This window comes from Zingiber officinale, chromosome 6B, assembly GCF_018446385.1.
Source record: "Zingiber officinale cultivar Zhangliang chromosome 6B, Zo_v1.1, whole genome shotgun sequence".
Lineage (NCBI taxonomy): Eukaryota > Viridiplantae > Streptophyta > Magnoliopsida > Zingiberales > Zingiberaceae > Zingiber > Zingiber officinale.
This window is the reverse complement of record NC_055996.1, coordinates 100694768-100717247: the sequence shown is the minus strand read 5'-3', so window position 1 is coordinate 100717247 and position 22480 is coordinate 100694768. Positions and strand designations below refer to the sequence as shown.

Here is a 22480-nt window from a genome sequence, read left to right as displayed (position 1 = left end):
TTTCTATCAAACAACGATTAATAGCGTAATAAAATCGATATTTGTCCGGTTAAGTTAGCTTTAGCATGCAATTTGCAAATATTTTAAAGATTAATTTGTCGAACTTAATCTCCTGACCGGACCAGACCGGTTACGTCACAGGTCCAAACACGAGACGCCGGTCGGCTTGTCTCGTCGCGCAGCCGAAGATTCCATTGGCCATGAAGCGAACCGTTAAACAGACTTCGCCCTCGTAATTTAATTATAATTCAGGGGGGAAAGTAAAGATTTCTCCTCCCCATTTTACTATCCGGAGCCGGCCCGATGAGCTATCTAGACCGTCCAATCAACGATCGACGGAGGAAATAGATCTCAAGGTCAAATTTTCTGCGAGGGGGGCGAGTGGTGGTGCTTTATAAAGCCGGCTATTCCTTTCACCATAAAGTTGACACGTCTTCGTTGCGCTTTATTATTGCTTCTCAGGGACCTTCTTTCGTCGCCTGCCTCTTCCCTAGTTCCCTTGCCGCTGCTTCTCCGTGCTCATCGATGTGATTTCGAAGTGATTACTCGCTTAGATTCTTCTACTTGTTGGTTTTGCACCCGATAGAGGAGGTAAATCTTCCATTTTAGGGCTTTGTTTATCTCCGAATTTCTTGTGATTAAATTCTTATTTCTTAGTCCTAATTTTGGTTCGGCGTAGTAAGTCGTTGATTCAGACAGATTTAGCGCCCAAGTTTTGTTTTTGAGCCTTTTATGGTGGGTTTATGAGAGGTTTTGATTTCAGATTTGATGGCCCTGTTCACAGATAGAGTGAATCATTATCATCGTCATCATCTCGCCTTGTTCGTCCAAATTATTTGGGGCCGGCTTGATGGATTTTATCCTTCCATTGAACTTAGTTCGAGGATTGATTGAGAGAGCGAGCATTTACCATCATTTGATGTTTATAGTGTATGGTTCATTTTTCAGTAAATTGTTCGAGTCTATTCACGTTTTGGCTGTGTTGAACCAATAAGTGGCGCTTCAATGTCTATGAATTATGTTTGTTATTGTTGACTCCTCAATGTTTGTTTTCCTAAATTAATTTGGCTTAGGATTTTTTTTCTCTTTCATTTTTTTTGAGAACGACTGCATTGTTTTTATATGCCTATATTGAATTATTTTTTTCGTGGTCTTAGGTTAGGAAATCTTTTTTTCTCCTAAAAACAGTAGTTTTAATCTGTTCAATTCCATGGTTGCAGATTCTACTTGTTTTGTTTGTCAAATGGCGTCTTCCTCCTGTCAGTGCCTATTTGGACATAGGTCATTCTTCCATGGCGAATCAAGGTTTCAGTCAAAAACTGACCTCTTCAGCTCTACGCAACCTTTCACATTGGAATTCATTATGAACCAAAATTCTGTTACTACATATCCCCAAAAGGTTAAGGTTCTATTTCATGCATGTTCTGCGGCTTAAAGTATTGTATTAGTTCTGTTGTTAGGTATCTTTATATATGGCCTGTCTGGAATGCATATACTGGCTAGAATTTTATTTCTTCACTTTTTCAGCAAATTAGTACCATATTCCGACATGCTTTACATCTAGGCAAAGGGAAAAAAAATGCATATATGATAATATTGCACAACCAATTTGTTAGTTTTTTCTTTCCAGTAGATGAATTTAAAATAATCTCATTTAAAATGAACATTTGTATGTGATGCAAAGTTGAAATTTCAGGCATGCGCATATTATGTTGGGTGGGATTAGATAGAACTGATATTCCCTAGAGTTGCATTTAAAAAATTTTGCAGTGTGCATTATAAAAGATAGGATGAGCAGGGAAGAGAGCTAACTAAGACAATCCCTATGCACATTCAGCATTCAAACTTCTACTTCAGTAACTGAAGAGAAGGAACTGAAAATAAGAAAGACCGGAATTCCAATAGCTGTCTACTGCTCAACCAAAGATAGGAAAATGAAAGGGAACTCATAACTACAAATCAAAAACATCCTTTTTCTTCTGTTTGGTCCCCATCTTTGTTCACTTTGCTGCCAGTTACGAATTATTTATCTTCCCTCAAAGAACAAGAGGATGGAATGCATGAACTCAGATTAGCAGATGCTAGATATCATATATGAACTTTTGCTTTCCATACCCTCAAATAATTTTCTTGTTGTTTGTTGATCAAATAAGCAAGTTCATCTAAGGAGTGTGTCATTCTATCTCTTCATACTCTCAACTAATTTTCCTGTTATTTGTCAACCAAATAAGCCAAGTTAACCTAAGGAGTGTGCCATTCTATGGCAAGTGTACTATTGGAAAATTTCCTATGTTATCCTCTTATAGTGGTAGGCATTAATTTAGGTATCTCTTGTAAGAAGTAATGTACTTATACACTATCTTGGGGTAAAAATGAACAGTGAAAGTAAAGTTATTTGAACATGGTATCAGTGCTCAGTTTACTCATCAAAATGACAAGCAATGAGTTTTATTAAGCTGCAAAAGTTTAAAATTTCGACCCGTGCCGAGGTTTCGGTCTTAGACTGGAACGATACGGTTTCGGTATCGTATCGTGCCGTGCCGATATAGTTTCGGTATTTTTAAATATAAAATATATTAATTAAAAACTAAAATATTTAACATAATTATTTAAAAAATAATCTTTTTTAAAAAGGAAAAGATATGAAAATAGATAAATAAATAAATAAATAAAAATTTTATTATAATTTTTAAATTAAAATAAATGAAATATAAAATTAATTAGATAATTTTATTAGGGTTTAATAAAATCTCTTTAGATTATCTCCATCATAGCTAGGAGTTGATTAAAATAATTAACCTAAGTTTAATTTAAAAAAATCTGAAATCCGACACCACTCGCGAGCCCGACTTTTGGGTTGTCGCGGGGTTGCGCGACCAGCCATGGCCGCGGGGATTGCGTGACTCCTTCGGCGCGACCACGTTGGCTGTGCGACCCCTCTGCAGCGACCGCAGGGTCGCACGATGCCTTCACGGCGGCAACGGAAGGCTTATGCGATCCCTCCGCTACTGTTGCAGGTTGAGCGACCCCTCTGCTGTGACCATGGGCTGGCGCAATATGTCGCACCTGTCGTGGGGTCTGGTGTCGGGGTCGTGCCCGTGCCGGTCGCCAAGCGGAACGAGACGTTTCGCCCGTTTCGACCATTTCGGCACGGCACTTTAAACCATGAGCTGCATATGCTCATTTCTTGTTACTTGTGATGATTGTAGGTTCACTAGTAATGGATGCTAGATAACATCCATAACACTTAAATTCAATGCATATCTTTATATTGTGTCACTTTTTCTATTTCACTTAGTAATTGTGTTTAGATTCTGTTTAGTTTTTTTTTCTTGACTTCTATTGAGTAATTCATCTAGAGAAGTTACTTGTTCTCAGAGCTTGTGCAGCCAAGTAGCTGCACTACCAGACCTCGGTGAGTTCTTCTGGGAAAAAGATCCAACTCCTATTTTAGACATGGTTGATACACCAATACAGTTGAAGAATCTGTCCTGCAAGGTATCTTATCTTTACAATCATTATCTTTTTGACCTTTGCTGCAAATTGCAAATGTCTGTGGGAGAGTTGATAAGTGACCCGATACAGGAACTAAAACAATTGGCTAGTGAAATTCGTTCTGAGATTTCTTTCATTATGTCAAATGCCCATAAACCTTATAAGGCAAGTCTTTCTGTGGTGGAGTTGACAGTGGCTATACATCATGTTTTTCATGCACCGATGGACAAGATACTCTGGGATGATGGTGAACAGGTACTTTGTATTTCCTTGTTAACTAAAACGGATGCCAATTTCAAAGGCCCTATTTACCATGCTAGATTCTTTATTTTAAATATTTTTTTCCATCAAATACAGACATATGCACATAAGATTCTGACAGGGAGGCGGGCTCTTATGCATACACTTAAGCAAAGAAAAGGTCTCTCTGGTTTCACTTCTCGAGCAGAGAGTGACTATGATGCATTTGGAGCTGGGCATGGATGCAATAGCATATCTGCTGGGCTTGGTACTTTCTTCATTTTTTTTCATTCAATATTTTGTTTTGGCCTTTTGAATTCATGAGATGATAAATAGATATCCAGGAGATAATTGCTTGACAATATTACATAAATACCACCTTTAATTCTGTAGTCAATGCTAGATTGATATACCATGTTTTGAAGAATTGGTCTGTCACTATCTATTTTTCTTGTATTTTTGTGGTTCTCGAAAAAGGATTCCTTGTATTATATGTAAAGGACATTTTAGTCCCAAAATAAGATGGGCATATTGAATAACCTACAGTGCACTTTATGATTTGACAATTGTAAAATTAAGCTAAAAGTGCTCTATTGAATGTTACCCATTATATAGTCTTTTATAGAGATAAATGAAGTAATATTCATATAGCGGATTCTAAATAATTATCATGATGATCAATTGCAAAATTAGGAGTTTCTTGATATATTTTTTTACCATAAATTTGCCAAATATTTGTCATTTTTTTGGGGGGACAAGTGATTGTTGATGTGTGTCGCTTATAGGTAATTATCAAGATTGGATTGTTGTGATGATGTGAGTGGAACTGTAAAAGATTAGGTATGATAGATGAGATGCAGTCCTACTTATTTATTTAACTGAAAAACAAGAAATTTAATTTCATCTGTCTGGAGGTTAGAAGTATTGACTCATTTTCTACACTCAATTGTAGTTAGATTGAAAGCATGCTTTACTTCATATTGGAGTTCAATTGATGGTGGTCCCTTTACATGACTGCTTCCCATCAGCCTTAATTTGTAGGATGGTTCACTGTTTGCTGCAAAAAAGTGAAAATTTGTTAGCTTTGTCACTCTTTTTTTTATATCTATTATTTTTTAAAATAATGATATTGAATATTGAGGTTTATTTATTGTTCCTTGTTTTAGTAGAAAATCCTTGTTTGCATTTCCAATGTGCATTTTACTCATGATATATGGTTAAAATTTAAAAAAAAGGAAACTTGTTCTGACAGTGCTTATTTTGCCCAGGCATGGCTGTTGCAAGAGATATTCAAGGAAAGAAGAATCGTGTTGTGGCAATCATAAATAATTTGACAACAATGGCTGGTCAGGTCTATGAGGCAATGAGCAATGCTGGATATCTTGACTCTAACATGATAGTGATTTTAAATGATAGCAGGCATTCTTTACATCCTAAGCTTGATGATGGATCAAAAATGGCAATCAATCCTCTCTCTAGTAGTCTAAGCAAGCTCCAGTCTAGTAGATCTTTCCGGAGATTCAGAGAAGCAGCAAAGGTACATGTTTTCTCAATTCAGTACACATCTATGTCTAAGCAGTATGATAATTGAATGATACTAGCTAAATTCTGATTGGAAATATGGAATGAAAGAACCTGAGTTCTGTATAATCTGTTTGGGAAATGTTAATGTTCATTTACCTTAAACTTTTCTTGACAGAACTTCAAATAGGTGAAGTTGCTTTGATATATGGGTTTTTTTTTCATATGTTTTATTGCCTCAATTCTTGACCGCTTCAATGGTTTTCTTTCTTAACTGCTGCATGTGTCTTGCCTCGATTGTTGACCATTCCAATATTTGTGATCATGTTTTAGAGCTCTATTATTTGGTATGCATTATCTTCTTTGCATTTTACCTATATTACATTGTGTTTTATCATGTTTGTCAATATCAGGGAATAACAAAACGGATCGGTAAAGCAGTGCATGAATTGGCAGCCAAAGTTGATGAGTACACACGTGGTATGATGGGCCCTCTTGGAGCTACTCTCTTTGAAGAACTTGGACTTTACTACATTGGACCTGTTGACGGGCACAATATTGATGATCTAGTTTGTGTACTTAATGAAGTGGCATCATTAGATTCAACTGGTCCTGTGCTAGTACATGTCATCACAGAGGATGAGAAGGACTCAGAATCTACTGAGGAGGGTAAGATGATTGAATCCTTGGCTACTGTAGCATGTGGCAGAGCAAGGTCTCTGCGCCACTAATCAAATTTGATGTAACAATGTGTATGCATTTATGTATATTCATTCATAATTGGAAATGTATACCTTACTGTACTGAAGATTTCCTAAGTGATCAATGTACTCTGTCACATCGATGTCAAACAGGTACGCCAAAATCATGCTCTCTAGTATCAGATTGTATGTCTATCAAAAGCAGCCTCAGGACATTCAATGACGTTCTCGTGGAAGCTCTAGTAGCAGAAGCAGAAAGGGACAAATCAATTGTAGTGGTCCATGCTGGCACTGGACTTGATCCATCTATTAAGTTTTTCCAGACCAGATTTCCAGATAGATTCTTTGATGTTGGAATGGCAGAACAACATGCTATTACTTTTTCAGCAGGATTATCTTGTGGAGGCATGAAGCCATTCTGCATAATTCCGTCAACATTCTTACAGAGAGGATATGATCAGGTCATATTATTATCAATGTCCTTAAATGTTTACCCGTACAAGACTTGCTACCTAAATATATTCAGGGCTTTCTTCTTGAACTGCCTTTTCTCCAAACTTAATAAGTTTGGAGAGAACTTCTGAAGGTGTTTTTCATTTACTGAGCCATCCTAGCCGTTTAACATGACCTAAATTACCAGGGCTCCCAGCTCCTGAGCCCTGTTGTTATACTCAATAGTCAGTACTCATTATATTATTCACGATGCACAGAGTATTTTGACCATCTAATCTACCTTTTTTCTTGGGTTGTTTTATCTGTTTCTTTAAAATAGAGTTTTTTATTTTCTTGTTCATTGGGCCCTGGAATTATAATTTTCCATTGGTATATTATCTGTATATGAATTTGGATGCTTGGAAAGTACTATATCGTTGAAAGTTATCATCACTGTATTGCCACATTACACAATAATGAGATTAGGAAATGCTATGGTACTCAAGAGTCACATAACCTATTCACTTTCATGGCCAAAAATTTATTCACTTCCATGGTTATGTGATCATAATTATAGTGTCTACAAGATTTTACTTTAGCTTATTGAGTGAATATTGTAGTCGCAATACACCACAGTAAAATCCAAGCAATATTAAATTCCAATTAATTGTTCTTACAAATTGCATTTCATTATTTCATCAGATGTCTACTGAGCATAAGAAGATAAAACCCATTTACCAAATTACCATCACATGCTTAAAAGTTGATACAAACTAAGAATCATTTATGTTTAGTTTTGCTTCTTGTTTGAGAACTGGCAGTGTATTTTCCATAAATACTACTATACTAGGAATCATGCAAGGGGGAATGGTTTTTCAAATATAGTGCTCTAAATGTGTTCCTTCAATTTTGAATTAAATAATTGTGAAAAATTATGTTGTTTTTGTAGGTCGTTGAAGATGTGGATTTGCAGAAAGTTCCTGTGAGATTTGCCATCAGTAGTGCTGGACTAGTTGGATCTGAAGGCCCAACTCAATCAGGAATTTTTGATATTGCATTCATGGCATGCTTGCCAAATATGATTGTAATGGCACCATCAGATGAAGATGAACTTGTTGACATGGTAGCTACTGCAGTTCTTGTCGATGATAGACCTATTTGCTTCCGGTATCCTAGGATAGCCCTTTTCGGAAATGGTAGTTCATTACGTAATGGAACTCCCCTTGAGGTACCTTTCGGCAAATTATTTTGAATTCTACAAAGAGTTTTCAAGGTTTTTCTTATTGGCGTCAATCTAATGCAATGGTTATCCGAAAAACAACTAACAGGTGTACCTATTAAACCGTGAAGACGATGACCATTAAATTGTGAAGACTATAACTGTAATATTTATTTGCCATTGTCTTGATGGTCTTTGAATTGCTTGTTTCAGATTGGGAAGGGAGAAATCCTAGTGGAGGGAAAGCATGTGGCTCTACTTGGCTATGGTGTGATGGTTCAGAATTGCATCAAGGCCCAATCTTTGCTTGCTAGTCTTGGTATTGAGGTAACCGTTGCTAGCGCGAGGTTTTGCAAGCCACTCGACATTGAGCTCATACGAGAGCTATGTCAGGACCATCAGTTTTTGATAACAGTTGAGGAAGGAACCATTGGCGGCTTTGGTACTCATGTATCACAATTCCTAGCTCTTGATGGTTTGCTTGATGGAAGAGTAATGGTATTGTTTTCTCCCATCTTTCCCATACTTTTCACTTTGCAATTTTGCCTTTAAATCGTCAACCGTATGAGAGGTTAGTTGTGTTATCGTCCTATTATCAGTATATGAAATCAGGCATGATTTGAACCAATCTAGAGTTTTCAATTTTCGTGAGTTCATTTCTTCTGAAACTTTTGGCTGAGTCATCTCTCTGAGTTCATCTTTGTTTGGATTACCAGTGGCGACCTGTGTTACTGCCAGATAATTACATCGAGCATGCATCCCCGAGGGAGCAACTAGATATCGCTGGATTGACTGGGCATCACATTGCAGCAACAGCATTAAGCCTGTTAGGGCGTTATCGTGAAGCCTTCAGCCTGATGCATTAAAATTGTTGTTCAACACTGGCAAAGTGGGCAGATGCAATGGAGGAGATTTGTTCTAATAAGATGCCAACAACACAACCTCCAAATTTTGGTAGAGGCTGCCAGACTATCAATACCGGGTTTCTCTGTTTCTTTCGGCGCCATCTGCATTTGATGATGAAATGGGTGACTACGATCATTGTTTGCTCGTATGGTTAATTGTTCACAATTGTAAACTGTTGATAGTCGTCGACTGCTATGAGCAACCATGGAAAGCCAATGCATTCTGCATTCTGCATTCTGCATTCTACCGGGAACAGGAGCCATATTTTACGTGTAGGTCTTATCTGTATGTTATCATGGTACCTCTTGTACAGTCACATTAGCAGTGTTTAAGAACTTCATTTGGCGTGTCATATAGTTTACAATGGTTGAGATTTGACAAAATCTAACACTAGATATGGACTTCTTGATAACTTGCACGGAGTTTGTTCAAACTGTTAACATTAATTCAGTGTCCTAATTTTTTTACTTTCGCTAATAACTCGTGATCACAAGATCAAACAACAACTTTTCTGTTGTACCAAAATTCCCCTATGTTTGACTCAAATTGCTTGAATGTATTCATGCTTAAACTAATTCTCACTAAATTTCAAAAACACACGCCAAGAAACCCTTCAGATAAAAGGTCGAATATCTGTGACATACATTAGCAAAAGATGGAATGGGAAAATTTGCACCAAGTCTGCAAAAGAGTTGCTAAAGAAAATAATACGGAAAGCCTCAACTTCATCACAGCATCTATCGTCTCTTTTTTCAGCAATTTTTGACGCTCATAAATTTCAATGTTTTCAAAATGTGGATGTCTCAAAAAAAATTTAACAACTCTGGGCTTCTCAACTGCCAATGCGCCTCTATCATAAATAATTGTGATCAAGGTTATCGGATCTCCTTAACAACAACACGGTATTGAGCTGGTTATAGTGCACGTTATTGGTTGGCGCTTGCGTTACTTCTAAGGTATGCATACAAAATCAGGCCGAAGGACATCAAAAAATAGACTCAGGATGATACTCGAAGAGTCTCATTTCTCGTCTAACAAAAGAGAAATGCACGATAGAAGCCATGAAATTTCCTCTTCAGTAGCGTATCCATAACCTTGCCATCTGATACAGCCTGAACTATCAAGAAGGAAGGTATACCTGAAGGCAACAAAGATAAATTTAATGATAGATTGCACTTCTATATTTCTGGGAGAACAATAAGTTGGAGGATTTGGGCTACCCTGTGAGAAGATTCAGAATCTGGAGCTTCTTTCTGAAATAGTAATGATCACCAAACGAGTAAGCAATCTGCCTCTGTGGATTACTAGATTTCAGCATAATCTTGAGGAAAAGCCGCTTTACCGGACTCAGGGAGAATAACCAAGAGTCTATAAATGATACCTGGAAAAGATTCAAGAATAAATGAAGTGAAAAGCCTGATAATTATGTCAATGCGAAACAAACTATGATACTCCTGCCTGTTCGTATAAAAACCTGAAGAACAATGAAACTTGGGGCAAGGATTGATTACCTCGTATATTTTCACTGTGCCAGCATCACCAAAAGCATTCAAAACAGGAAGACTCCATGATTCAACCATTTTCTATGAACACAAACTGAATTTTTTATTATTATATTCACCTTAAATGATTCCACACAACAACTTAAAATGTGACTAAATATCATGAATATATATCTTAATCTTGAATGACAGGTGGGGAGTGATTAAGTATTCAAATACCATATATCTTATTAACCAGATAAGCAAATCATTAACGACTAGCTTGTAGATTGTATATTTCACAATTAGAACATCTAGAATGGGAAAACCATGGCAAGAGAAAATGATTTTTGAAGTATGACTCCATCATATGATAAATCAATGAAATCAAACATTGGGTATGTTGAAGTCAAGAAGAGTTGACTTCAAAAAAAAATTATGAAAGGCCTAGTTCAAAATTAGAAGTTGGCAATAAGAAAAAAATATTCTCTCATTTATGCTACACTGCTAGTTTGTCCGTGTTTTGACCTCGGTTCCTGGCTTTTCATTTGGTCCATGACTGGATATTTCCCACTAATTAGACTGGACCATTTTTCCTGATGGTTCCAAGTATAACTAGTTGAACTGGTCAGTCCAACTGGGTTTTCAAAACGTCAGCCTACTAGTGTCTTAGACACAACTTGAAAGCCAGGGAAAATGATGATGATGATGATTCAAGTCACGGTCTGGCATTCATATATAAGATAAATGTGACAAATGTTACCTTTTGCATGCAACATGTTGCACAATCCTCTCCTGCTGAGACTAGTGCTAACTTTACCCAGGAGGCAAAAAACCAATTTGTTATCAGATATATGAAGCCATGCATAGTGTCTTAGGCAAAATAACCAACTGACCTTGTTTAAATCCAGTTAATCCAACTTGATTTTGACAAGTATATACTCCCTAACAAATTAAATTTTTAAAGTGATTATCCAATAGAATTTATATGGCACAAGATCAAGTCCTGAACTCCTGGTAGAGTTATATTACCTTCTGTTGAATCCGTGTTGTTCAATTCAATCTGGTTGTCAATATGTGAGGGTGGTATTTAAATCCATAGATTATTTCCTAATTACTCAAATTGCAGCAATTGACACAAATCAATTTTAGCATGTTGCAAAAGTCATAGTTATTATGTAATCTTAGATTTCCTATGTCATCAATGTTTAATGGAAGAAATGAAAAGGTAACATAAATAAAGTGAAGAATTTCATATACCTGAGAACTTGCCCGAAATGAAAGAGATAACAATGTCACACAGGGAAGTGCTGTTTGACTGGAATCATTTATTCTTTGCTCAGGATTACTAGGTAATTTTTCACATCTACCATCTGAGAAGTTTATTTCCAGGTTGGGAAACTTAGCAGCAATCAAAGATGGTATTATAGTTTTATTTGCTAAAGCAATCTGCAAGAAAGCACAACATCTTCTCTGATCAAAATTAGCATTTGTGTATGTCCTGACTGCATATTTTGGTATTTCTTTGTTGCCAGAAAGCAAAGTCTATTATGCAATATTTCCCTTTCTAAAAGCCAAGACATTACATGACAGAACCAGATTCAAATGTAGCTCAAATGGAAAGAAGAATTCATCATAAGCAAATTGGAAGTCATTACCTTGCCATGATTTTTATGTATCTCTGACATGTCAGCAAAGTATCCTCTGCTTATCTCATCTGAACTGCACTAAGACATGGAGTCACTTTTAATATTGTAAAATTATTTAATACCTAGAGTCTAGAGGATGAGTGCATATCAAGTTCATCAAATAAATACATTAGGGTGAATTTTTTAATAAGACAAAATTTCACATTTTACACAAATATGACATTAACTTTCATCATTTTAGCAATTGAATACATTAATCTTTCAAGTTGAATTGAATAACTGAGTAAGCTCTCACTAAAGCAAAATGGTTGATTTCAACCTAGTGATAGTCTGAAGTGGTTTGGAATTGAAAGGCAACAAAATTGAACACCATGTGCCTAACTTCACTTACCCCTTGCAAGCATATAGGAATTCAAGTGGACTCATGAGTCCAGTTCTTTTACCAACATACATATATCAATAGAGCTTCTTGCATTCAATTAATGATGTAAGAATATTATGCGTACTATTAAATCATTAGTTAAATATCCATATCCTCTTTTTCATTCACAAGAAGCAACAATTTTAGGCCTCTTACACTTAAAAAATTTATCCTTTTTATGGTTCATAGGCAGCATTATTTAAACTAACAATAAAAAGAATTCACTTACAGCCTAGCCCTCTCCTTTGCAATGGCATCTTTATTGTGAAACTGTATTTGAAAACACTAATCAAGTTGTTTAACAATAACACAATGATTGAAAAAAAAATGAAGGTAGCAAGAAAACATTTACCTGGTGCAGGTCAAGGAAAGTTCGTAAAAATGTATGGGATGGGAAATTTATAAGCAAAGGTCTTTCGCCAAGAATGTGTGAGTGAACTTTTTCTGCCGAATGACAAATTAAAGGTGTGATGATGGTAGAACAACGGGATGTCAACTGTCTCAACATCCTTATCTGTCTGTGTGAAAGCATACTTGATAGTCAGATATTACACAAAAACAAAATATTTCCAGAATAAATTGTAGTCAATTAAAAATATGAACAAAAACACATGAAAATTACACAAGATAGTGAAATTCTATCAATAGCTAAAAGATCATCAAACTATTTCAACAATTAGCAAAACATATACACTGCAATTACATTAGCCTATTGTTAAGGCAAATATTAAGAAATACATAATACAGGTTACAGTAACAATACCTAGTAGGTATATTACTGATCCGGCGGTAAGAATGGGGGACCCACTTCCTGAAGGGTCCCAGCCTGAGGACGGATGGAGGGCTGACTAAGCGGGTAATGGCCGCGTCAAGCAGTTGAGCAGGTCCGAGCGGAGCCAGAGATAACCCAGCCATGGGCTTGGGTTTCCGACGCCAAGGCGGGAGGACTGAATGGCCGAGCGGGTGTCTGCCCGGCTGGGACCGAAGGGCCGAACGGGTGGTCCGTTCGGCCAGGATAAGGGCGAGGATACAAAGGTTAGCCGAGCGGCCTATTCGTTCGGCTCGGGATATGGGATGTCGGCAAAGGCATGTCTGATGACGCACGATGGAGGATCCTGCCGTCACATCATGGAGAGGTTGATACGATGGCGGTATGGCCTTATGGATGCCCTTCTGACATACTGGTCGAAAGCGGTGATTGCTTTGATTGGCGCCCAGGGCTCCTTGAGAGGTCTATATAAGGTTTCCATTTCTTCACCGGAGGTACGAATCCAAGCCACCTCTTTGTTATTCCTCGCGACTTGGCGTCGGAGGGCCGTCGTCGGGACACCCTTCCGGCTCGATTTTGTTGCAGGTTCGGAGCACTCGAGGATCCAGGAGGCGCCACGTCCCGTCCTTTGACTTCGGTTGGACGGGATCGATTTGGCGTCGTCTGGGAGCACTGCATCCGGCGAAGCAATGGGCGGTGGAATACTACATCCGTGGCACTCTCACAAGAAGAGTTGGACGCTATAGTCGAGGCGGCCAAGATAGTGGCGAAAAGGAGAAAGCCTGGTGGCGAGCGAAACAACCTCGGCGCAAGCAGACCGCCCGGAATATGTTTCAACAGGAGGGTTCCCTCGGGCTCTCTTCAATACTCCCCCAGAAATCGCGCCCGCCCACGGGGAGCAAGGATCTTCATCCGATGAGCCTCCCATTCGGGATCATAGGAAGGGCAAAGCTCCCCGAGCGGACGCACCACCCGAGCAGGTTCACCGACAATTCTCTGAAGCCATACATCGGGATCCGTTACCAAAATACTATACACCACCGCCGATCGGAGCTTACAATGGAACGACCGACCCCGATGATCATTTGGGGAAGTTCAACAGCATCGCCACCTTGCATCAGTACTCTGATGGCGTAAAGTGCCGGGTATTTCTCACCACTCTATCGGAATCTGCACATAGGTGGTTTCGGAGGCTGCCGGACGGCTCTATCACTAGCTTCTAGGAGTTCCGAACGGCATTCCTTCATCACTTTGCGAGCAGCCGACGTTATCAAAGGACAAGCGTCAGCCTGTTCACCATCAAACAAGAACCAAGAGAATCTCTCCGGGCGTATATACGGTGGTTTAATGGACATCCCCATAGCCACCTCAGAGACAATGGTAAACGCATTCACGCAAGGCCTCGCGGAAGGGGACTTCTTCCGCGCGCTCATTCGCAAACCGCCCAGAGACTACGACCACATGCTACACCGGACGAATGAGTATATAAATGTAGAAGAGGCGGAGGCTGCCCGACGGAAGGGAACTCATGCCGAACGTCCGGCCCAACCCATCAGCCACCAAGAGGACCAAGAGGACCAAGAGTTGAGGCATCCCGGGCACATCATGCGAAGTCCCCGGTGGTCCAAGAGGTAGCGGCCGAGCGGTCAAAGATGAAGAAAAAGAGGGTATGGACCCCAATGTTTTGCTCTTTCCATAATACTGACTCCCACAACACCCGCGACTGTCGGGGCCTGCCTTCAATCACCCATCCCGTACGACGGGGTGGCCCTCGTCGATCGCCTTCACCCGACCGCCGGCAGCGGCATCAAGAGTCCGGTCGGCGAACATATAGAAGATCTCCCGAACAGCGTTTCCCTCCAAGGCATGAAGATCGCTCTCGAAGGTCCAATGAGCGACCTAGGCAGTCCGCTCGGGAAGAGGAGAACAGAAACAACACCTCCCGGGGAGAAATCAATATTATTGCGGTGGGCCGGGAGGAGATTCACAGGCGAGAAAAGCAAGCGGCTACGAATCCATGAGGTGGGTTGCGGCCAAGAAGCGGCGGACCGAGATCGGTTTGGGCCCAAGGATCTTGAGGAGTTGAGGTGCCGCGTGATGATGCCCTTATCATCAGCGGTGATAGCCAACTACACCATCCACCGTATCTTCATTGACACCGGCATCTCGGTCGACATCGTCTTGAAGGCCTTTGATCAACTCTGAATCGATCGAGCCGAGTGCCGCATGACAACCCCTCTGCGGGTTTACTGAGCGATGAGGTTCTGCCGGTTGGGCAAACCAGCTATCTCCTTAGGGGAAGAACCGCTCCGGAGAACGAGGACAACAAACTTTGTGGTGGTCGACTCCCCTTCATCCTACAACGTGATACTGGGGCGACCGGCGTTAAGCGAATTCCGAGCTGTTGTGTCAACGTTCTACCAGAAGATCAAATTCCCGGTCGAGGACAAAATCGGTGAAGTACAAGGAGATCAGTTAGCCGCTCGGAAATGCTATGTGGAAATGGTCCGAGCCGAATCCAGCGTCGCGCGAAAGGCTCCACGGATCGAGGTACACGCCATAACCGAGAAACCTCCTGCTTTAATTTATGATGAAAAGGAGGAGGTTCAGATCCATCCGAGCCGATCGGAGGCTACAACCTTTATTGCCGCCGACCTGGAGGACGAACAGAAAGAAGAAGTGGTCAAATGCCTCCAGATGAATCATGACGTCTTCGCCTGGTCGACGCATGAGCTGCCTGGTGTCTCCCCTAGCATAGCCCAACATAAGCTTCACGTCCGGCCGGACGCTCGGCCAGTATAACAAAGGAGGAGAGATTTCAGCGCCGAGCAGAATATTATCATTCGAGCGGAAGTAGAAAGGCTCTTAGAGGCCGGCCACATACGGGAGGTTCAATTCCCAAGCTGGTTATCCGAAGGCCCCCGAGCCGCTCGGCCGGGAGGTTTATATATGCAAGCTCAGTTAAAGACCGGGAGACGGTCCGGCGTCTATAAACCCTCCGGCCGGGAAACCGGGAGACGGTCCGGCGTCTATAAACCCTCCGGCCGGGAAACCGGGAGACGAGCCGGCGTCTATAAACCCTCCGGCCGGGAAACCGGGAGACGGTCCGGCGTCTATAAACCCTCCGGCCGGGAAACCGGGAGACGGTCCGGGGTCTATAAACCCTCCGGCCGGGAAACCGGGAGACGAGCCGGCGTCTATAAACCCTCCAACCGGGAAACCGGGAGACGATCCGACGTCTATAAACGTCCGAGCGGAAGACCGACGAGCTCCGCCGTTAAAGATCGAGAGCCGCGCCGACGAGCTCCGTCGTTAAAAATCGAGAGCCGCGCCGACCGGCTATAAATATCCGCGTCGACGAGCTCCGTCGTTAAAGATCGAGAGCCGCGCCGACTGGCTATAAATATCTGCGCCGACGAGCTCCGTCGTTAAAGATCGAGGCCGCCTATAAATATCCGCGCCGACGAGCTCCGTCGTTAAAATCGAGAGCCGCGCCAACCGGCCCGCCGACGAGCTCAGTCGTTAAAGATCGAGAGCCGACCGGCTATAAATATCCGCGCCGACGAACTCCGTCGTTAAAGATCGAGAGCCGTACCGGCGCGGAATACCGACGAGCTCCGTCGTTAAAGATCGAGGCCCGCGCGGCTATAAATATCCTCGCCGACGAGCTCCGTCGTTAAAGATCGAGAGCCGCCACGAGCTCCGTCGTTAAAGATCGAGAGCCGCGCCGATAGGCTATAAATATCCGCGCCGGCGAGCTCCGTCGTTAAAGATCGCGAACCGCGCCTATCGAACTTCTTGGACGGAACTAAGGACGCCGAATAACGAGCGTTCGCAGTACTAAATTGATTAAGGCCGATCGGCCGTCGGTTTGCAATACTGCAATTAGAATATCCAAGCGCTAAACGATTTCGAGGAAACGAGTCGATTGATTAACCCGATCGGTCAGTGGGAAACACGTGGAGCTTAAGCGATTCTACGAATAAGCACCAAACAAACTAAAAAGGGGCAATGAAGGGCAAACAAAATACAAGCAAAGGAAAACAACATTATGCGAACGGCGCGTCAAAATTTTACATCCGCAAAGCGGATGAAATCTGAAAGTACTTGGACGCCTCACTCCGGGTCCTCAAAATTAAAAAAGGCGTCCGGGATATCGTCAATCATAGCCGCCAGATCAAGAGGAAATGCTCGGTCGGCAGGAAGGTGCCCCCCCTTCTTCAAGTACGCCATGGTGACCTTGACCGCCTCGGCGAAAGTTGAGAGATTGCCGAATTTTGCGCCGAACCGCTCCGAGCGGAGGTATTCTTAGCCGCTAGGCGACTCGGCTCTCCCTCCTTATATTTTCGGAGCGCCCGGGAGGCAATAAGTGAATCTTGGAGAACTTTCAGTCGACCTCCGCTTTAGTGCGTTCATTGGCGCCCATCCGTTCGGCGATTATTTGGGCTTCGGCTCCTTAGATCGCGATCTAGGGCTCGGACTTAACTTTCATTTGTCCATATCGATCGCCCGCTTCTTATCTTGGCGCTTCACGTCTTCGTCGCGCTTCTTCACCGAGCCTTCAAGTCGAGCCACCTCTGTAGCCGGTCGGCGGCCTTCTTCTGTTCGGCCTCACGGGCTTGTTTCTCCCGCTCGGCCGATGGACCCCGAGACTTGAAGTTTTTCCATGAGGTCCTCCACTCGGCCAGCCGATGGCTAGTGGCGATTTGCTCCGCCCAATGCTGTAAGAGAAATAACAAAATCAGGAACCGAGCAGTGGCACGGCACAGGAAGAAAAACGAACCTACCGAGTGGCTTGCTGCATATGGTTATCGCCGAGTTGCTTGGGCGTCATGAGGGCCACCCGAATCTGGGCGTCCTCGAAAAGTTTGGCGAGCGGACCCGTCGAGGTTATTTCATGAACGGGCTTGATGGCGGTCGGCAGACAATAAATATTCCTCCGATGGGAATCGAAGGGTAGTCTTGATGGTCGGGTGGCGGGCACCTCTTCACCGATCGCTTGGCGAGGACTCCCATGGTTGAAGTTTGTGACCGTCGTGGCGACAGTCCGTGGAGGAGAGCCGGAGGGTCGTGCGATGGGCGAGACCGGAGGTCCCGATCTGCGACGGCGTGCGATCCGGAGAAGCGATCTCGATCGGCGCTGTGGTTCGCCCTCTTGGGTGGCGGAAGGTGGAGTCTCTTGACGTTCCGCCGAGCTTCGATGGTGAATCCGGCACGGGGACTCCGGCTCGGTGAGCGGAGGAAGCAGGATCCGCCTCGACCTCGTTAGGCGGATTGGGCAACTTTCTGTTGGATGCGCCCCCTCTCTGCGTCTGCCGGCGGTGGGGATGAGACCACCTTCGTGAGTTCTTTTTGTAGCCGCCTCGATTTCCACGGCTTCGATTTCGGATGATCGATGAGCCTTGGCGCCACGACTTCACTGATGAAAAATTAAAATCGGTTAGATAAAAAGGCGAAGGAGTAAGAGTCCTTACCCGTGCGGTGGGGAGATTCCGAACGGAGATAATCCAAAATGTACAACACCCCTTGAGAAGCAAGGTCGATTTTGTTCACCGACCGACAACCGTTTGCGCGTGAAGGTAAATTTGGATTATACGAATTTCTCGAGTCGGCCTGATGCCGTTTGGTTACGAATCTTGGCCGCTCGGGAAGTCGTATATAGAAGAATTCCAGTGCTTGTTGGAGGTCGGCATATTCTCAAAAAATTTGAAGCCTATTCTACTTTGGAAAATAAAAGTACTCAACTCGGATTGTTTGGGGTAGAAGAAGTAGTGGAATATTTAGGGGTCGAGTGGGATACTGTGCAGCCTGAAGAGGACGACCACCCCGCTCAGCAGCCTAAAGGAATTCGGCACAAGTTGGCCGAGCGGGATGCGAAAATAATTACAAACTTCCAAAACAAAAGGATGGGTGGAAATCTAAGGCCGCCCTGGAATTGGTCGAGAAAAAAACAAATGGTACCGATCGGCGGGTTATGGGGCGGTCGGTCGGGTCATAACTATTTCATGGTCGTCCGGGATCCCGTACGTCCGAAACGCCGAGCGCCCTCTTCATCAAACCGACTCTCCATGGTCATATACCAGGGACCATGAACATCAGCGGGTGCGGAAGTGCTCGCCGTGACTAAAGTACCAAGAAAAGAAAGAAGGAAGCGAAAGAAACTCGGAAGCGGAGGGCGGATAAGAGTTCGCAAGCGAGGGCGAAAGGAGTTCCACGCGAAGGAAAGGCCAAACGAAGGAAGGAGAAGCTGCGAGGGAAGATGAGCGGAGAGAATCACCGAGCGAAAACCACCAAGAGGCAAGAACTAGGACAGCCGGAATGAGGCAGCCATTTTCGGCGCCTTGATGAAACAGAGAATGCGAAAGGAAAGGCTTTATGCGAACGAGGCTGGTCGGCCTCGTCCGTCGGATGCAGTCACGAGAGGCGAGGTCATCATCTAACCGTCCATTTCAAAATAATCGGCGTCCCATAGTACGGATCATCACCGCCACGCGAGAAGAGCCACGTGGCGCTCTGTCACCGGTCGCAATTAATGCGCCCATACCGCGCGTGCTTCGACTTAATGAAAAGTTTGCGTGATTTTCGAGAAGATTTAGACAAGCAAACATCCACGTTGAGCGCCAAGACATCAAAAACGAAGAGCCGTACAAAGCGAAGGGCGAGCGGCTCAAGGGATATTATAAGCGGCGGTAAGGCGACGACCGCCCGCTCGGACACATAGTCCGGTCGGTCGGACTCGCCTCCTTCGACTAGACTTGAAGGAAGGCAAATGATCCGCGGTAAGAATGGGGACCCACTTCAAGGGTCTCGGCTGAGGACGGATGGAGGGCGACTAAGCGGGTAATGGCGCGTCAGCGATTAAGGCGGTGGCGGGCGAGATAACTGACCATGGGCTTGGGTTTCGCCTTGGGGGAGGACCGAATGGCCGGCGGGTGTCTGCCCATTGGGACCGAAGGGCGAGCAGGTGGTCCGTTCGGCGAGGATAAGGCGAGATTCAAAGGTTAGCCGAGCGGCCTATTCGTTCGGCTCGGGATATGGGATGTCGTAGAAGCATGATGATTATGCCGTACACAAGATTGCACGATGGAGGATCTCGCCGTCACATCATGGAGAGGTTGATACAGTAGCGGTATGGCCTTATGGATGCCCTTCTGACAGACCCATACCTGGGCATGGTCGAAAGCAGGTGATTGCTTTGATTGGCGCGCCCAGGCTCCTTCGAGAGGTCTATATAAGGTCTCCATTTCTTCACCGGAGGTACGCTGGTCTGAATCTCTGAAGCCACCTCTTTGTTATTCCTCGCCTGACTTGAGCGTCGGAGGGTCGTCGCCGGGACACCCCTCCCGGCTCGGTTTTGTTGCAGGTTCGCCGGAGCACTCGAGGATCCAGCAGGGAGCGCCACGTCCCCAGCGTCCTTTGACTTCTGGTTCGGACAGGATCAATTACCTTGTATAAGCATTGATATCTGAATAGTAAACTAACTTGTTAGTTAAAATTTTGTTCCTGAAGGACACCCCCTTTAACAAAATACATGACTATGTCATCCATGAGCTTGCATATGGCCAATTTGAATATGCAACAGTTCACCAGATTACGCTTGCATTGTGATTACACAATTGTGAGTCGGGGCATATTATGCACTTGGATAAGCAAAACCATCTGACATTTTCTTGCTAACTCCACAATAAAAATTAGTCTACCTCCACAAATAAGAGACCCCAATGACCTAACCGTTCAGCTTACCATTTTCTCATCTCTTACAGTAAAGGAGCAATGTAAGAAAACAATGTTGAATTATCCTATCAAGCATCTCCCTTCTTAAAGAAGATTAACAATTATCCACATAAAATCTTTGAAGAGCTAGGGATGCCACTCTACAATTTATTTATTGGTTAAATTTGTAAAATTTATATATTGTTTCCATAAGGTTATTCGCTATGAGGTGGATGTAAACTATTTCTAAGGACAGTTATATTTATCCTAAATTATATCTATATTTAATAAAATTTTATTTTGTACATTTCAATAAAGCTCCAAATACGCAACTACATAAGGCCGACAAGCGTATATTGAACATGAAATTGAAACTTGCAAGTCTTATTAGTAAAAAATATAAATAAACATGCATCAAACACAAACACCATCAAGCTATCAACAAGAAGAGAATTATATAAACCTATAACTAAAACAATTCCATCCACATTCGGAAAAGCAAGAAATCAAGTATAGTATGAATCTAGAAGAAATCAAGGGATTTCAGATCAACCCACCTCAGATACACGAAAGAGGAGGAGGAGGAGATCGGAACTGGCGTTGCGGAAGGAGCACTCCTATAAGATTACCCGCCTGTAGATCAACAAAGAGGATAGTCCATTCGGGGCCGTTTGTGGAGCTGTCCAAGAGAACGGAAAATTTTCGGTGCGGATTTAAGCCGCTACGGAGGAGCGGAGCCGGAGGCGGCGGTGGTTCGAAGAAGAAGAAGATGGAAGTGGAGTTGAAACACCGCGGCCGGCCGAGTAAAGCCTTTATTTTCCAGAATATTCGATCCGTTATTATTTGGTCACGGTCCGACCCGTTAGTGCTTCGGAGCCCGACCTGAAAAGTGCGATCTAAGGAGTAAAGCTTACCCTCTGTTTGGGAGGAGGTGAGTAAAGGGGAGGAAAAGATAAACATGGGTAAAATAAATTTTTACCCTTGTTTGAGAGAGAGTGAGCTATGAAGGGGAAGGGAAGAGAAGGGTAAAGCCTCCTCTTGCATGGTCGGGAATAAGCGAAATTCCTTACACCCCAAATTGGGGTGTAAGGAAGGGTAAGGAGAAATTATTACAATTATATCCTTATTTATTTTTTCACATGCAGATTTATTAAAAAAATAAGAGGATATTTTTGTAAATTTGTATATTTAACCTTCATTCCATCCCTTTCCTCTCACATAAACTTTCCCTCCCTTCCAAACAAGGGTAAGATAAATATATTACTTTCCTTTCCTTTCCCTCCCTTCCCCTTCCATCCCCTTCCATTAATGAACCTTACCTCACCCTATCCAAACAGAGGCTTAGGGGTGATCGTGGATCATGTTAGTTCGATTATTAGGATCTACTAGATCGGATAATATAATATCAAGATTTATATCCGGTCCTATATTCGATGGTTATTATGTATCAGATATATGACGATTGTCAGTTATTTGGATATCCGATCCTATATCCAATGAAATATAAAATATAAATAAAAAATAACAAAAAAATAAAATATTTTAAAATGATAATAGACATTATTCATTACATAGCAACTAATCACTAGTAACTGTTACAACATGTATAACTTATCGACAGTAACTACTATAACGTGCGTGTAGTAACTTATTGACGGTATTTGCTACAAGTAAGGGTGATCGTGGATCGGGTTGGTTCGATTATTGGGATAAAAAATTATTCAGTCCTACTAGATCGGATAATACAATATTAGAACCCCTACATCCGGCCTTATATCTGACGGATTTTTTTTTTGATTCGATTCGGATTGATATAAATGGGTTGATCGATTTAGCGGAGTAACTCCTCACCCCTAGTAAAGCTTAACTATGCTCGAGCAACTTTAGTTTTTTAAAAATATCCAAATAGCACTTTATTCTATTTTTATTTTTT

General features: G+C 42.6%; 2 protein-coding genes across 3 annotated transcripts; one reads left to right on the top strand and one right to left on the bottom strand.

Annotated features, from left to right (window-relative positions):
* The first annotated feature begins 432 nt into the window (after nt 1-432).
* Nucleotides 433-8866, top strand: LOC121988496 (probable 1-deoxy-D-xylulose-5-phosphate synthase, chloroplastic). The gene is made up of 11 exons (XM_042541951.1): nt 433-591; nt 1221-1399; nt 3379-3498; nt 3586-3750; nt 3853-4003; nt 5004-5272; nt 5670-5925; nt 6111-6418; nt 7339-7617; nt 7822-8106; nt 8325-8866. The coding sequence occupies exons 2-11, from the start codon at nt 1244-1246 to the stop codon at nt 8472-8474; spliced, it is 2139 nt and encodes a 712-aa protein (XP_042397885.1). The 5' UTR covers nt 433-591; nt 1221-1243; the 3' UTR covers nt 8475-8866.
* Nucleotides 8867-9134: 268 nt separating this feature from the next.
* Nucleotides 9135-21340, bottom strand: LOC121988494. 2 transcript variants are annotated; one of them, XM_042541950.1, is made up of 8 exons: nt 21105-21340; nt 12418-12579; nt 12295-12335; nt 11654-11717; nt 11256-11444; nt 10026-10097; nt 9735-9895; nt 9135-9652 (listed from the first exon to the last, which is right to left on the bottom strand). In XM_042541950.1, the coding sequence occupies exons 2-8, from the start codon at nt 12571-12573 to the stop codon at nt 9535-9537; spliced, it is 801 nt and encodes a 266-aa protein (XP_042397884.1). In that variant the 5' UTR covers nt 12574-12579; nt 21105-21340; the 3' UTR covers nt 9135-9534. The 2 variants fall into 2 exon arrangements, with proteins under 2 accessions (XP_042397884.1, XP_042397883.1); XM_042541949.1 differs by having other exon boundaries at nt 12418-12583; nt 21105-21339.
* Between the last annotated feature and the right edge of the window lie 1140 nt (nt 21341-22480).